The sequence below is a fragment of the Physeter macrocephalus genome, chromosome 13 (genome assembly GCF_002837175.3).
Source record: "Physeter macrocephalus isolate SW-GA chromosome 13, ASM283717v5, whole genome shotgun sequence".
In the NCBI taxonomy this organism is placed as follows: domain Eukaryota; kingdom Metazoa; phylum Chordata; class Mammalia; order Artiodactyla; family Physeteridae; genus Physeter; species Physeter macrocephalus.
In genome coordinates this window covers 65934176-65950129 of record NC_041226.1, presented here as the reverse complement: position 1 = coordinate 65950129, position 15954 = coordinate 65934176, and the positions used below count along the sequence as shown (strand labels likewise).

At 43.5% G+C, this 15954-nt stretch overlaps 1 protein-coding gene across 1 annotated transcript in view; it reads right to left on the bottom strand.

The window, feature by feature from the left end:
• Positions 1-1947: 1947 nt before the first annotated feature.
• Positions 1948-15954, bottom strand: part of GPC6 (glypican 6) — a 1083120-nt gene continuing 1069113 nt past the window's right edge. Inside the window, exons 8-9 of the mRNA XM_024123209.2 lie at positions 5922-6097; positions 1948-2189 (exon numbers count right to left, since the gene is read on the bottom strand). Coding sequence (XP_023978977.1) covers positions 1987-2189; positions 5922-6097 — 379 coding nt within the window. The 3' untranslated portion in view covers positions 1948-1986. The remainder of the gene's footprint in view (positions 2190-5921; positions 6098-15954) is intronic.

The window sequence follows — 15954 nt, the reverse complement described above, 5'->3', positions numbered from 1 at the left end:
CTCTCAGAATCCTACATTCCGTATTTCATTAGGCATACAAAAGCAACAGATGCTTCTAAATACTTTGTTTTGCAAAAGTGCTCAAGTATACTTAATACTATTGTGCCGCATGTGTTCTACCTAAATGTGATGACTAAATCAAGAACTAATTATAATTTTGGTGAGTACGGAGATCGAAAAATACCATTGATGTGTCATGACTGCCAATGGGTTAATTAACATGTGACTGGCATACTATGGTGTCTTGAAACATTACTTTTCCCAACCCCAGATACATCATAAGAACCAAAAAACACATGGATAGCCAATGGTATTCATAAAGCCCCAGGTTAGTTTATTTTGCTTCTCTCTGTCAGGAGAAGCATAATGCCTGGCTTTGGCACACCTGGCGGATCAGTTAGGCTGCAAATCAGCCTCTTGAATTAGAACATTTCTCCAAGTGCCAAGCAAGAATCCTAGGCTGAAGGCGTTGGACCGAAAGCAATGCTTTTGTGTGAATCACATTTCTTGCGCACACGGTTTCCATGACCAGTAAAGTTCTGCACACCCACGGCTCTGCCCATGCGTTCGATACAGTCTGGAGCACCCAGGGCAAAACACGCTCGTGTGAGAAGGGTGTGCCCTGGCAAACTTTTAATAAATGGACGGTGAGATACGTAAAAAGTTCTCTTTCTTTGTTCTTGGTGCTCACAGATCATTGAGGAATCCCTTCTCTGAACAGCACAAAACAAGAAGAGCTGGTTGACAAAACATTTTCGTTACAAAGGTGTGTCAACCCTGAGCTTGGAATTAAGAAGTTAAAATCTGTGATTTATATATATATAGATATAAAAATAGATGATCATACTAAGACTAAAAAAGTGAAAGAAATCTCCATGTCAATACTATATATATATATTTTTTTGTCTTGACTTTTTTGTTGTTGTTGTGAGTTCTTTTGTAAGAGAATGCCCTTGTGATGCGAAAACCAACTGACACAAAGCAAATAGTTAAAAATGAAAACTCACTTATGGATTCGAATCGTTTATCGGTTCATTAAAGGAACTCTTCTTTGGGGAGGGTAACGGGCACGGGGCAGAAACATCTAATTCACGTCAAGCCTGCGGCGAAAGCAAAGCAATCGTATGGTTGAAGATTATTTTCATTTCAGACCCTTGAGGAGGGTGAATTCATGAGGGTGTCCACTGGTAACTGGAGATGACGGGAAAAATCTGTGCCAATTGGATACAGTGGTCAGACGTTAAGAGAATTAAGGAAAATGGTGCCATTACTGAAATTGAAATCGGGCAGGGTGAGATAGAGGTGCTGAGTTGTAGCACATTTTACTCTCAGATTAAAGATGGAATTCTAAATTTCCCATCAGTACCTCTGAATCAACTTGGCATTGGATGGTTAGCGTGCAAGACCTCCAAGACAACAGTGTATTTTCACTACATTAAAAAACATTTCAAACCTCCGCATAAGCATTTTGTAAACCTGATTTGTCACAGAAAAGCTTACACTGGGAGTTGGCTGGCAATGCCGAACTTACAGCACTACAGCTCTTTTATTTTTCTCGTTTGCTTCTTTGTTGAAAATGCAGTTGTCTTGGGGTTTGGCCTGATTTTGCAAGGAAAATTATTTTCTTCCTATTTTTTTTTAAATGGGGGAAAAAAGTAAAAAACTCACAACGTGAGATTCCTTCACTTCTGCAGCATAAAAGCAAATGAAGGTAAGAAAATCTCCTGGTACGAAAGATTTGAGTAAGAATTCTCTAGAATAAACAAGTTTCCCACAGATGATAGCAGAAGGAAAGAGGAAGCAGTCCAGTCTGGCACCCAGTACTCTTTGGGAAAACAAAAAGGGAGGCATAGTGCAGTACTGCTGTCTTCTCATAGAAAACGGTAAGCTTTTGTGGCATGGTCCATGGTCCAAGAGTGTAAGAAAAGAAGTGAGTTGGCCGTTCAAATAGCTAAAATGCAGTTTCATCTGACCCAAATCCCAGGATTATCTGCACAGTCTCTGCCACGCCAGGGCGACGCAGACGAGAGATCCTGAGAGGAACGAGTGTCCCAGCTGGGCTGCAGAAGAGTCTACTTCTCTCCTGTCAGGATCCACTGCCGGGGCCTCTGTGGTGACAAACTCAAACTCCGTAGGACACACATCATCCATGCATCCACTACCACTCCCCGAGCCGCTGGACTCATCACCTGGTGCGGACAGATTGAAAAGGAGAGTTAGACCCAGTCTAGCAAAGAGTGGGGCACACGTGAGATTTGGGCATGGAGGTGGCAGGGGACATCTCCCCACCCAAGGGTCCTCCACCCCACTCAACCCCCATGGGTTTTTTTATAATGGGCAGGTCTGTGATGTGTGGGTGGACTGTATCTAAATAGCCATCTGAAACATAGTGCTCAATTTTTATTTTTTTATTTTTGGCCGCACCGCGAGGCATGTGGGATCTTGGTTCCCCAACCGGGGATGGAACCCGTGCCCTGTGCAGTGGAAGTGCAGAGTCTTAACCACTGCACCGCCAGGGAAGTCCCTGAAACAGAGTGTTAATAGAGACGTCTGTGTCTCTATTTCTGACCAAGCTGAACATATTTAATACGCAGCTCTTTACAGAAGAAGTTTGCCATTCCGCGCTTGAAACCAACGCCCGGGTGTCCACTTAGTATGCTGTCTTAGCCTGGCATCGTCCCTGCCTGCCTCATATGCCTTCTGGGCCTTCTCTATTCCCACTTCTGACTGCTTGGTTCCTTCATGTTTCTTAAACGCTTTATCTCAGATCTGGGTCCAGTTAAGTCTCCATCCATTACTAGCTATGTAGAAGTACTTAAGCACCATTTGCAACTCTATTATTTACTTTCCTGTTCTCTCCATGAGAATGTATACTTTTGGAGGAGAGCAGACACGTCGCGCATACTGTTCATTTCTGTATCCCCATTGGCTTTAATGGCTCCTGGCATATAGCAGGTTCACAATAAATACTTATTGAATAATTAAATATGCCTTGGGCAGTTTCTTCAACTTCTTTCAGTTTCCCCAACTCCATAGCTACTGACAATAACATTCACCTTGTTGAGGATATGTGAAAACCCCCTGATAAAATGTGTGAGGGCACCAAACCCAGGGTGTGCAATGATGCCTGACGGAAGAAATGTGGTTCCTACAGCAAAGGTGACCTAGATTTTAACCTGCTGTCTTTTATTTAAATGAATTAGGGCAAGCCAGTTAGTCTCACTGGGCTCTGCATGCTCACTGTAAAAATGAGAATAATCATATCTATTTCACTGAATTCTTATAGGGTATAAGTGAGATAATGTTCCTTAGCAGGGCTTAGGAAACTGTACACCTGGTAAGGACGTTTGCTATTTCCCCTCTTTGCTCAATGAGTCCATTCAATAGCCCTAAATGCCTCCCTGCTGGCCTGAAATGGTGATGAGCATGTTGAGCTGCTCCCAAAGACTGGCACCATCTTGGCTGCTAGACGCTACCTAAGCAAAGCCAGGTAATGCAGGGACCTTCCAATGTCCCCCCAGTAAGCACGGCTCAACTCAGTGCAATTTTTTTAAAAATGTGACATCTAAATACCACATAAGATCACTTGAATACACTATACCAGGTTCTTAACATTTTCTCTAATTTATCTTTAGTGGCCTTGCAAGGGGGAAAATGCCCATTAATTAAATTCAGAGATATCACAATTGCTAAGGGAATTATATTAAACACTGGTATTATGAACAAGAAGTAATATAACCTTTACAAAGATATTACTAAGGTGATTTAGAATATTAAAAATGTGGTAAGCATATAATGACAAGAGAATCTAGTTGAGAAAAATAACGACCCCATCTCTTTCTGAAAGAATCACAAATGCAGGTATTTAAGGGTGATTTTTTTTAAATATCGAAAGCAATAAGGGTGGTGATGACTACAAGATGTGATAGTGGTTTATATGACAGACACTATCCTAATGCAGGAGGCCAAGTTCGGTGCTGGGCTTAGAGCAAAGTGATGGTCTTAAGTGATGCTGATTTTTATTTTTATTTTTTAGGGGAAACAGAGCAAGATCTCTCCTTGAGGACATTCCCTAAGCTTTGCAGATTGACATGTATACAACCTCTTTAGGTCAGAGAGGAGAGAGAACCAAGGCCAATATCAACTAATTCTTATGTATCTTGAATTATTTATTCCAATAGTCATTCTCTAGGTAATAAAGCATTTTATTATATTAGACAGAAAGACAGAAAAGATAAATTGAGAGGAGTGAAGCTAAGGCATGAGCAGGGGAGAAGCAGCAAAGGCTAAAACCTCGTGTAATTTTCTCTTCTGAAGAGGGGAGGAGAGGTTTAGTAAAGAGGAAGAGAAATAATGGGAGGACTTGAGAAAGTTTACAGCAAGTCTATCAGGTTGGCAATTATCCTGCCCTTAGAGAGTTAATTTTGGAGTTATTTCAAAGGGAATTAAGCATGAAAAATTTTCTGCAGGGGACAACCCAGTAGAATGATGGTTAGGACTCAGATGACTTCATGTCTTCCATCTGTAACTTGTTTCTTTCTATCTCATTAATTCAAGCACACAAGCATCATCTTTTGCTTCAGTGACCAAATAACAGAATCACTGGCAACTCCACATCTTAAGTTCAAGAAATCTTTTCCCGAGAACTCTCTCTAGAAGAATATATATAATACATAAGAATATATATTCTTCTAGAGAATATATTCTTTTATAATATATAAAACAACAAAACAACAAAAAACTTGCCTTTATGCATCTAGAAACCACTTAGACAAAACCCAAATACAGTTAGTTTCATTTGATGTGCATACAGTAGGCTTTCAAATCACTTCTGATATGTTGTGATCTTTAATAAAATAGTCATGTGTAATATTACTTCAGCATTTTACTATTTCTCTGAAGATTTCAGATACAAATGTCAGTGGGTCGTGTACGTGCACGATTGGAGAAGGAGAAAGAACTGACGCAGTTGATTCCATGGTACACGAGATATTATCTTAGCTCCTTTACACACAGCCTCAAATGAACCTCCCAACAATCCTTTTTCAGGAATGTTTCCCATCCTATAGAAGAAGAACCTGAGACTCAAGAGGTAATTTGTTCAAGACCTCAGTTCTTAAGTGATACAACAGGGATTCCTTCCCTGTCTTGTCTGAGTGAGCAGTCTCGAGAATATCCTTCCCTTGGTGGTTAGGAGGACGGATGGGAGTTTGAGGCAGAGACATAAACGCTGATGGGGAAAGGAGAAAGGGAGAACATTGCTTTGCTGCCTTATCATTAATGGATCAACTGGCAGACAAAACTCAGTTTTAGCTTTAGTATAGCTGAATGTCAGCCACTGAAACCATTCCTTAAGAGCAGTTATGATTTTAGTAGTATCCTAAGTTCTGCAGAGCAGAGCTCTCTGCCCCAAGGACTATAAATAGCTTTGCAGATGGGGTAAGAATGACACAAAAGAGCCAAGGTGCACACTGCTCTTAAAGAAAAATTACAATAAACTTATTTACAAAACAGAAACAGACTCACAGACTTAGAGAACGAACTTACGGTTACCAGGGGGGAAAGGTGGGGCGAAGGGATAGTTAGGGAGTTTGGGACTGGCACGTACACACTGCTGTATTTAAAATGGATAACCAACAAGGACCTACTGTATAGCACAGGGAACTCTGCCCAATACCTATGACCTATATGGGAAATGACCTATACGGGAAAAGAATTTGAAAAAGAATAGATACGTGTATACGTATAACTGAATCACTTTGCTGTACACCTGAAACTAACAGCATTGTTAATCAACTATACTCCAACATAAAATAAAAATTAAAAAAAAATCTTTCTTTAAACAAGAGACAAATTATGGTATAATCATCTATAATGGTTTTCACTCTGGAGATTACAGGTGCTGGTAAAGGCTTTCTTACTCGTGTCCTGGAAGTTGACGTCATTGCCGTTATACGCGTTCTTCAGTTTGTTGGTCATCACACGGAGAGCCATGATCTGCTGCCTGATGAACGTGTCAGGCCGCGTGATGTCCACGTCCACCTCGGGGTTGTTGATCTGGTTGGTCAGCCCATCGTTCATGATCTCAGGCAAGTATCTGCCGGGCAGAGAGGGAGGACAGGGTAGGGTGAAGCAGGAGCGACCTCGAAACCTGATTCTGCCACGTTGTTTCTAAAAGTGAGCCCAAACGTTGGCAAAACTCGGGCTCGGTTCCTGGAAAAAAGTCCAAACGGTGAAAACAAGGCATACATCTTCCCCGAGGGAGATGTGGCAGTCCTCCTACTCTTCTCACAAGGCTCTCGCACCTTTGGCTTCTTTCCCATTTCTGGTGCCCCTTATTGGAGAGTTGGGGCACAGACTGCTACAGCAGCCTCAGATGGACTTCCTTGTCCACGTCTTTCCATTCTAGCACAACCTTCACAAGCTGTCTGGTTAACCTTCACAAAATATTGCTTTCATCATGTCACTCTTCTGTTTAAAACTTGATGATAGTAGCTAATGTTTATGGGGTGTTTACTAAATGCCGGGCACTGTGCTAAGCACTTCACACGCATTAAAAAACTTCAGTCTCCCAGCAAGTCTAGGAGGTAGGTACTATTTCAGCCCCGTTTGTACAATAGAAAACTGAGACTTAGTGAGGATAAGTAACTGTGCAAAGTTACAGAGCTAATGGATCTAACTTCAGAGCCCACGTGCCCAAACACTGCACCACATTGCCTGGTTGATCATAAGCTACAATTCACACTTTATGGCTCAGCAATCCAAGCCCATCTCCACCTCCTGTCTACTTTCTTAGGCTGCAACACTCCCTTCAAGGTACCCTCCTTGCCTTGTGGAATCTTCTCCCTGGATCCATCTTATCTTTGCCGGCAAAGAACTTTCCCATTCAAGTTTTAAGTATCTTTAAAGCCCCAGGTCAATCCTCACTTTCTCTTTGAGATGTTTTCCAGTTTTTAGGGATCTGCCCACTTTTTTGTAGGGCTTCCAAGTTCGGCAGGGCATTTTGGGCACTGCACAAAGTCACCTGCCGAGGGAGGGAGCTGGGGCTGAAATCCAGCCCGAGTGCCCGTGCAGGGCACCATCCACCAAAAGGGGTGCCTTTTTCTTTCCTTTTTCCTTTCCTTTTCTTCTCTTTTGTGGGAATCTTTTTATTTTAGAAAATTTTAGCATGCACCAAAGTAGAGACAATAGTATACTGAACCTTCATATTCCCATCTGGGCATCCTTTTCTAATTCCTACAAAGGCACTATGTTTGTCTGTGTCCCGGTAAGAAACACATGGCACATTCAAAGGAGCAATAAAGAGAGTTTAAAGAAGAGACTGTTTACAAAGGTGTGAACAGCGTTGAAGGAAACCAACCAATGTGGCAAAGAACCCTGGGGCTGGCAACAGCAGAAGGGCCAGAGGGGATGGAGCTGTTACCAGAATGCATGAGATCTGAAACCACGGAATGCAGCCAGAAGACACTGCAACTGCCAAACCAAGGCCCCTCAGGGAGGGAGCAGAGGGAATGATACCCTGACCGCTCTAGTCCCTCCTTCTGACCTCTGGCTGGTGCCTCCCATTGGCTGAACCCAACTGGAAGCCAACAGGAAAGGATACCCAGGTGATGCAGTCTGTAGAGGTTCTCCTGCAGGGCACAGACCAAGGTGGACGGGTGAAGAGTGGATCTCAAGGCGAGTCAGAACATCCAGCCCAAGCATCTGATAGGCTGGAGCAGCCCTGCCTAATTGCTATCATTATCATTCTTTTACTGCCTCTCTTAGTGTTGCTTGAAAGCTGAGAAAACTTCCCCTCCCCTATTTGTCCTTCCTATTTACATTTTCTCGTACAATGTACTTATGCTTAAAATTCTTCCCTTTCCCGCAGGTTATTTTCCAATTTTCTGAAACCAAAGGCTCTATCCATCAGCCTCCAAAAGAAGAAATAGAAACACACAAAGAAACTTTATATTTAAGCCATATTTCAGGTGTTGAAATCTTATGCATGATGTATTTGTGCATGATGGGTTTACCATTTTATTTTATTTTGTTTTGAATTTATTTTTTTATACAGCAGGTTCTTATTAGTTATCTATTTTATACATATTAGTGTATATATGTTAATTCCAATCTCCCAATTCATCACACACACACACACACCGCTTTCCCCCCTTGGTGTTCATATGTTTGTTCTCTACATCTGTGTCTCTATTTCTGCCTTGCATGGTTTACCCATTTTATTTATTTATTTAAAATTTATTTATTTATTTTTGGCTGCATTGGGTCTTCGTTGCTGCGCGTGGGCTTCTTCTAGTTGCGGAGAGCGGGGGCTACTCTTCCTTGCGTTGCGCAGGCTTCTCATTGCAGTGGCTTCTCTTGTTGCTGAGCACGGGCTCTAGGTGTGCGGGCTTCGGCAGTCGTGGCTTGCGGGCTTAGTAGTGGTGGCTCGCGGGCTCAGTAGTGGTGGCTCGCAGGCTCTAGAGAGCAGGCTCAGTAGTTGTGGCGCATGGGCTTAGTTGCTCCGCGGCATGTGGGATCTTCCCGGACCAGGGCTCGAACCCGTGTCCCCTGCATTGGCAGGCGGATTCTTAACCACTGCGCCACCAGGGAAGCCCGGTTTACCCATTTTATTTTATTTATTTTTATTTATTTATTTATTTATTTTTGTGGTACGCGGGCCTGTCACTGTTGTGGCCTCTCCCGTTGCGGAGCACAGGCTCCGGACGCGCAGGCTCAGTGGCCATGGCTCACGGGCCCAGCCGCTCCGCGGCACGTGGGATCTTCCCGGACCGGGGCACGAACCCGTGTTCCCTGCATCGGCAGGCGGACTCTCAACCACTGCGCCACCAGGGAAGCCCGGTTTACCCATTTTAAATCAGAGGTCCCAGAATAAGCTCCATGTCTTCATCCATATCTTGAATAAAATTGACTTCATGATGTATACTACATCATGAATAATAAAGCACACAGAGCGCAATGCAAATTCTTTTCCATAGAACTTCACAGTATTTACTGCCCTAAAAAATGTCCTAATTGAAATGAAAGAGTCATGGAACTATATTTCTTTATTTTTTCAGTAAAGCGTGATGTTTGTGTTGCCTTTTAATATATCTGGTATACCAATAAAATTCTGTTAGATTCTGAGATGGTCTTCCTGATATAAGTTCTAAAATATGACATTGGATGGACTGTCATTGACTTTCAATTATATGTGCCTGGCTGCGTGAGCTCTACCTAATCAGTAAGGCCCATCGGAATAAAAAATACAAGGGTCGTCCAGCCTTTGCTGGCACAGGAGCTGAGAGGGGCTGAAAGGTGCCCCTGGGTTCTGGTGTTGCCCCTGGACCTTCTGGACAATGGCCTCTGCCGCTGTACCTATGCTGAGTCAGAGGAGGGCTTTGTTTCTTTCAGCCGCTGTGCGCACGGCACAGCTAGCCGGGAGTCATTTGACAGAAGCTGACTGCGATCGCTTACGTGGGAATGCCACCCCTGGGAGTCTGAGCTCGCAGGGACAATACAAGACTGCCAGAGAAACCCAGCCTCGAACTGCGCCTGCTGATGGTCAGCTACTTATAATAAAACCAAGTAACAATGCACCCATGTCCTCAAGAACCTTTTCTCCTTTAGTGTATTCAAAGGGGAACTTCAGAGACACTATGGAAACTTAAACCGAAAAACACAGTTGAAAAAGAAAATGGCCACTTTGTCGCTCCAGGGGTACATCCTGAGGCCAAATCTGTGGATGTCCAGAGTGCAGCCTGGGGGCTCAATGGAAGCCCAGTTCAGCACCAGCCCATGTATTTGTTGCCTCTCTTGTTTGATCTCTTTACGTAACGCTCATATCCTGCAAGAATGGACGCATCTTTGAGCCCATAATATTCTTTCCTTTATTAGATTTTGCACCAGCTCTTTGGCTTGAGGGCATTCTAGTTTTGCACCATCATAGTCTGGGAGACGTGGAAAGGGAGGAGAATCTTGCTACAGAGAGTCCAGGTTCTGACGCGGGCTGCACATTTACATGGGGCAGGGAGAACCCAGAAATGAGGACAAATTGGAGGGGTGTCACTGTTTGCCAATACCTCGTGCTGTGGTGTGGAAAGTGAGTGGAATCCGGGAACAGTCAGGCATAGCTTCTCCAGTTTGGTTACCTTCTATTTTGTAAGACCATGTGTAGGGTCTAAATCTTCAGCAGTTTTGAAGAATTATTTATCTTCACATCTGCTATGGTCTGCACGTTTGTGTTCTCCCAAAATCTACATATTGAAAACCTGATGCCCAAGGTGATAGTATTAGAAGCCAAGGCATTTGATCAAGAGGGCTCTGTGCTCATGATTGGGACTAGAACCTTTATAAAGGAGGCTGCACAGGGCTTCCCAGCCCCTTCTGCCTGGTGAGGATACAATGAGAAGCCTTCAATCCAGAAGGAGTCCTGGTGGAGGAAATTTCTGTGGAGCTTGCTATGAGTGATGAGTGACCAGGGTCAGCACAGCAGGCATTCTCGACCCAGGGCATTACCATCAATGGGCTCAGAATCAATGGAGCGTAGAGAAATTGGAACTCTCCTGCATGGCTAGAGGGGATGTAAAATGGTGCAGCGCTTTGGAAAACAGTATGGCAGCTCTTCAAAAAAGTAAAAATAGAATTATCATATGATCCAGCAATTCCACTTCTGGGTATATATCTAACAGAATTGAAAGCAAGGACTCAAACAGATATTTGTACACCCATGTTGACAGCAGCATTATTTACAACAGCCAGAAGGTGGAAGCAACCCAAGTATCTTCTGACAGATGAATGGATAAACAAATGTGGTCTATACATATAATAACTCAGCCTTAAAAAGGAAGGACATTCTGACACATGCTGACATCGAGGAATCTTAAAGACATCATGCTAAGTGAAGTAAGCCGATGACAGAGGGACGTATGTTGTATAATTTCACTTATGTAAGGTACTTGAAATAGTCAAATTTATAGAGACAGAAAGTAGAATGGTGGTTGATGGGGGCTGGTGGGAGGGAGGTGTAGGGTGTTATTGTTAATGGGTGTAGAGTTTTAGGTAAGGAAGATAAAAATGTTTGCGGATGGATGGTGGCGATGATTGCACAACCATGTGAATGTACTTAATGCCACTCAACTGTACACTTAAAAAATGGCTGAAATGGTAAAATTTATGTTGTGTATGTTTTAACCACAGTCTAAAAAAATCTGAGTTTTAAGTACAGTTTTCTAAAGTTCTTGATGTATATTACTTTTTCCCTCTCCATTTTTTCCTGACTGCAAAATGGAATTATTCAAAACCTACTGTGACTTTATGTTTTAAGTGGATTTATAAATTCTTGAAGACTTTTGAGCTGGAGTTGTCTGTGGCATTAGGTACTTCAAAGAGATGTGACACCAAGACATGGTCAAAGGCACAGAGGTTGACCCAGGGCACCTGAGATCTCTTTGGGACCCAGCAGTGTAATCATGGGCAAGTCACTTAGCTACTATATATATATATATATATATATATATATATATAGTATAGTAGTATATATATAGTATAGTAGTGTATATGTAGTATATAGTAGTATAGTAGTATATAGTAGTATATATATAGTATAGTAGTATATATGTAGTATATAGTAGTATAGTAGTATATAGTAGTATATATATAGTATAGTAGTACATAGTAGTATAGTAGTATATAGAATTATATCGCTTATATAATTATTTTTATATTTATATGGATAATTCTTACCTCATTTGTTTCATAAGCTGCCATATTAAGTGAAAGTACATGAAAATGCTTGACAAATATAATACACTATGCAATTGCAATGCATTCTTATAAAATTAAGCTGTGAACATGGCTCCCTCAAAGGCCAAACTTGTTTCTTAGGAGGGTTGACGGCAGCAGAATTCCGAGTTTTAAAGCCTGGATTCACGGGCAGAAGAATGAGTTGCTGTGGCTTTCTTCCCATCTGGAAGATGCGTGTCGTGAAATGGTTTGGAACTCTTGGAGGACACACAGCTCTTTGGTTGTGCTAGTGAACAGAAGGTAAATTCTGTGACGTGGGCCCTGAGCTCGTTGGCAGGAGCTGCCCAAACCATCTTGTCTCGGTAGAATTGGAGTCAGCAAACTCCAGGGCGGGTGGGAAAGAAGACCCACGAGCCAGTCCTCAGGGCTGCCGAGCTGTCGACAGCAACATGCCTCTCTCCTCCCATCTGCAGCCACACTTTTCATCACTTCCAGGAGGCGCACGCAGCGTCCGTCTCCCCCAGGACAGTCAGCCTTCGTGGGGTCGTCCCTCCTAAGCATCCCAGAGGAGGGAAGTGGGCTTTCAGCAGTGTCAGCTTGGACAGTTGCCAGTTTTCTTCCCAGACAGACTTCCCACTTTCCCCAGGTGTTTGTCTGGCTGGCTATACATCAAAAATTTTACAGTTCTCTCAAATGCAGCTGGAGTGCTTTGGGACATACCCCGCAATCAGACTAAGACAGTAATGTCCTGCCAGACCTGTCACGTCACCGTCTCTGACAGATTTCTCATCACCACGCAACATTTTGCCCCTGTGCCAGCTGCTCAAATGTACCCACTCATGACTTCCTAGTTTCTTTGCTTAGTCAATCTACTCAGTGGCTGTTGAGAGCGACTGACCTATTTTCTAGATTTTTCTACTTTTCCTATTTCTTACAATTTATTGTATTTACCTCCTGGCCTCAGGAAGGATTTCCTTGGGGTACACAGTTATTTCTGTGAGGATCAGGTGACTTAAAAGACAGCAGAGGCTCCCAGCAAAAGCTACGTTTCCAATGGATCCAATTAATCCTTGTCTCTCAGCCGGCATCTTGATGGGCTCCTTCTAGAAAGCATCTTAAAGAAAGGACACAGTGGTGGCCAAACACTAGTTGCCAAGGGGCAGAAGCAGAAAGCTGTTTTACCAGTTTCATGGGAGAGAAGGAAGAGCCTGGATATAACAGACTAAAGAAACCCTGAAGACACTGCGATTCGTGTATGTTCTATCATGAGATCCATGTGCTACAGGGACTTGCCTCCGATTGGCTTTCATTGCACGACTCCTGCCCCAACCCATCGACTGCCATACTCCCCTTTCCATTTTAACTCCCATGAGCTTAGAGAAAGGATCCCCATAAGGAGAACACAATCCTCGAGGAAGTTACAGATGATGTAATTCAACACGGTTACGTCCTCAGAAGCAAGACTCTGCTTCTCCAGGAGCCAAAAGGTAAGAGCCTATGTGAACATCCTAAGGGCTTCCGTTTTCCTTTCGCTGCTTCCTGACACTGCTTTACCCTCTACATGTTAATCATATAAAGTTTTATTTCCTTCTGCGCCTAGCCTTGCCTGCTGCCATCAGATCATTCTCTAGCTCCTGTGCAGGCAGCTCATTCCGGTCACCGGTTGCCCGGAACGCCCTTCTCAGGGGTGACAGACGACTCTGATGTCCTCCTGGGGGCTCTAGGTTCACCCTGGGAGCTTTAGGAGGCCTAGATTTGTAACCTGTCCCGCGACTCTTTCATTGTTTTCCCTTTGGCTGTCTAGATTATGATTGATTTTCCTCCCTTACTTCTTAGCTTCCTTTCACCTTCTGTTTGCCTAAGTCGGAGGGTTGCTAATCTCATTTCTCCCCCAGACGTTGCTTAGGTAAGTGAGAAATGGAAGGAGGAGACGTTCCACTCGCCAGCTTACTTTCCTGCTGGTCATTGACGATGCACCTGAGGCTGCTGTTCTTGAGTGACGGACACTGGCCTGAATTCTTTATTAGCTATTCTGATAACGTAGGATGTGGATGTGAGTATTATCTGCTATAGACGGAATCTTTGTGTCTCGCCGAGAGCCATAGGTTGAAGCCCTAACCCTCAATGTGATGGTACTCGGAGGTGGGGTAGTGGGGAGGAAGTTAGGTTTAGATGAGGTCGTGAAGGTGGAGCCCCTATGATGGGATTAGTGCCCTTATAAGAAGAAGAGACCAGAGCCCTCTCTCTCTGCCATGTGAGGGCACAGAAAGCAAGCGGCCATCCACAAGCTCGGAAGAGGGCTCTCGCTAGAACCCAACCCTGTTGACTTCTAGCCTCCAGACTATGAGAAAAGAAATTTCTGTTTAAGCCTCCCAGTCTATGGTATTTTTGTTACAGCAGCCTGAGCTAAGACACGAATTGAATCCAGTAATGGCCAGATCCATCCTTGGCCCACAAAGGCATCTCATCAGAGACAAGAGGTTTGTGTGGACAATATCGTGTCTCATGAAGGCTGTGCTGCATTTCCAACTTAAAATTCCCTCTTGATGCACTTGTGAAGCTTAAGCAATTCATTGTTGAGATGACTTCAACCTGGCCTGGGCTCTGGCTATCTTTAGTGGGTGATGTTACAAATGAAACACGTGACCTGCCCATCCCAGTTGCTGTTGTTGTTTTTCATCTAAGAAAAACCCCACTAAGGGAAACATCAAGGGTTTCCTTGGAGGCAAAGAGAAAACAGCAAATCGTAACATGCTCCCTGAGACTTGCACCTGAACTGAAAAAAGGAACATCTTACATATTAATAGGAACTTAAAGTAGGGCTGCCAGATAAAATACAGGACAGCCAGTGAAATCTGAATTTCAGATAAACAATGAATCCTTTTTTGAGTGTAAGTGTGTTCCACTTGGTGTCTGCTGTTTTTAACGTGCTAAATCTGGCGACTCTGCCTTAGAGCCTCGCTACTCAAACTGCGGTCCCTGGACCAGCAACGTCTGCATCCCCTGCAAGCTTGTTAGAAATGCAGAATCTCAGGCCCACCGCAGACCTTCTCAATCAGAGTCTGCATTTTTAACAAGACCTCCCAGATTTTAGCCTGTACACTTGAGAAGCACTGCTTTAGAGTTTACCGCCTATTCTCACAGACATCATTGCACTGGTCTTTAAATTGTCCCAGTGGCTGGCAAGGGAAGGAGAAGCAGGGAAGGGCCTCTGCTGACCACCTGGTCTTGTTGTCAAATGGAGATTTACGTGCTGACAGGGTCATCGGTGCGCCCACAATTTCCTCCCCTCAGAGGGCACAGTCTCTTCCTTCTACCTCACCTCCTGTTTCCAGATCTGCTCCGCTACTGAAGCAGAGTGAGACCTGCCAGAGACGGCAAAGGTGGGAGCAGGGGATGAAGGTGGGTTTATGTTCTGGGGGAACGATTACTCACATACCCTTGACCGTCATCTCAACACAGCAGCTTTCACCCTGTGGTTACCACAACAGCTGCATCTGTGTGTATCCTGTTTTGTTTCAAGTCATCATTAATTTCAACGGGTGATGTTCATGCACTAACACCTATTTGGGAAAATAATACATACTGGAGTAAAGGGACATATCCACTGTAGGAGTCATTTTGATTTCAGAAATGTTAACATGTGAAATAGGCATATGCTTCTGAATCAAGGAAGTATGGTAGAGAGCTTGGAGCTGCACGCAGAAAACAATCAGGAGAAATATGAAGAATGGCAGACAAGCCTGAGCAAATGCTTAGATAGGATAAAAGGGCTGCAAAGACAGGCCGAAGGAATCGGACGGATAAAATACAAAGAAAGGAAGAAATGTCTGGGTGACCGGCAGCCTCATCCCTGTTTTAAAACAGCCTTGAGTTTTAAAACGCCAGACAATCTCTATCAATGCTAATAGACATCGCTGTTCCATATCTATAAACACTTGATAGATTTTTTTTTGTTTTTAAATAAAGGTTCTGGCTCTTTTATTTCACAGGGTGACAAGAATAACCTTTCTTTCTTTTTCACAAGCATTCCTAAACATTTAAGAAGGCCTATCATCTGAAAGGCCATACTTCAAAAATAGGGAAAAAATAGGTTGCCTGTCTTACAAACGGATTTTTTAACTTGCAAAATAGTTCAGTGGAATTTTTTTTTTTTTTTTTTTTTTTTTGTGGTATGCGGGCCTCCCTCTGTTGTGGCCTCTCCCGTCGCGGAGCACAGGCTCCGGACGC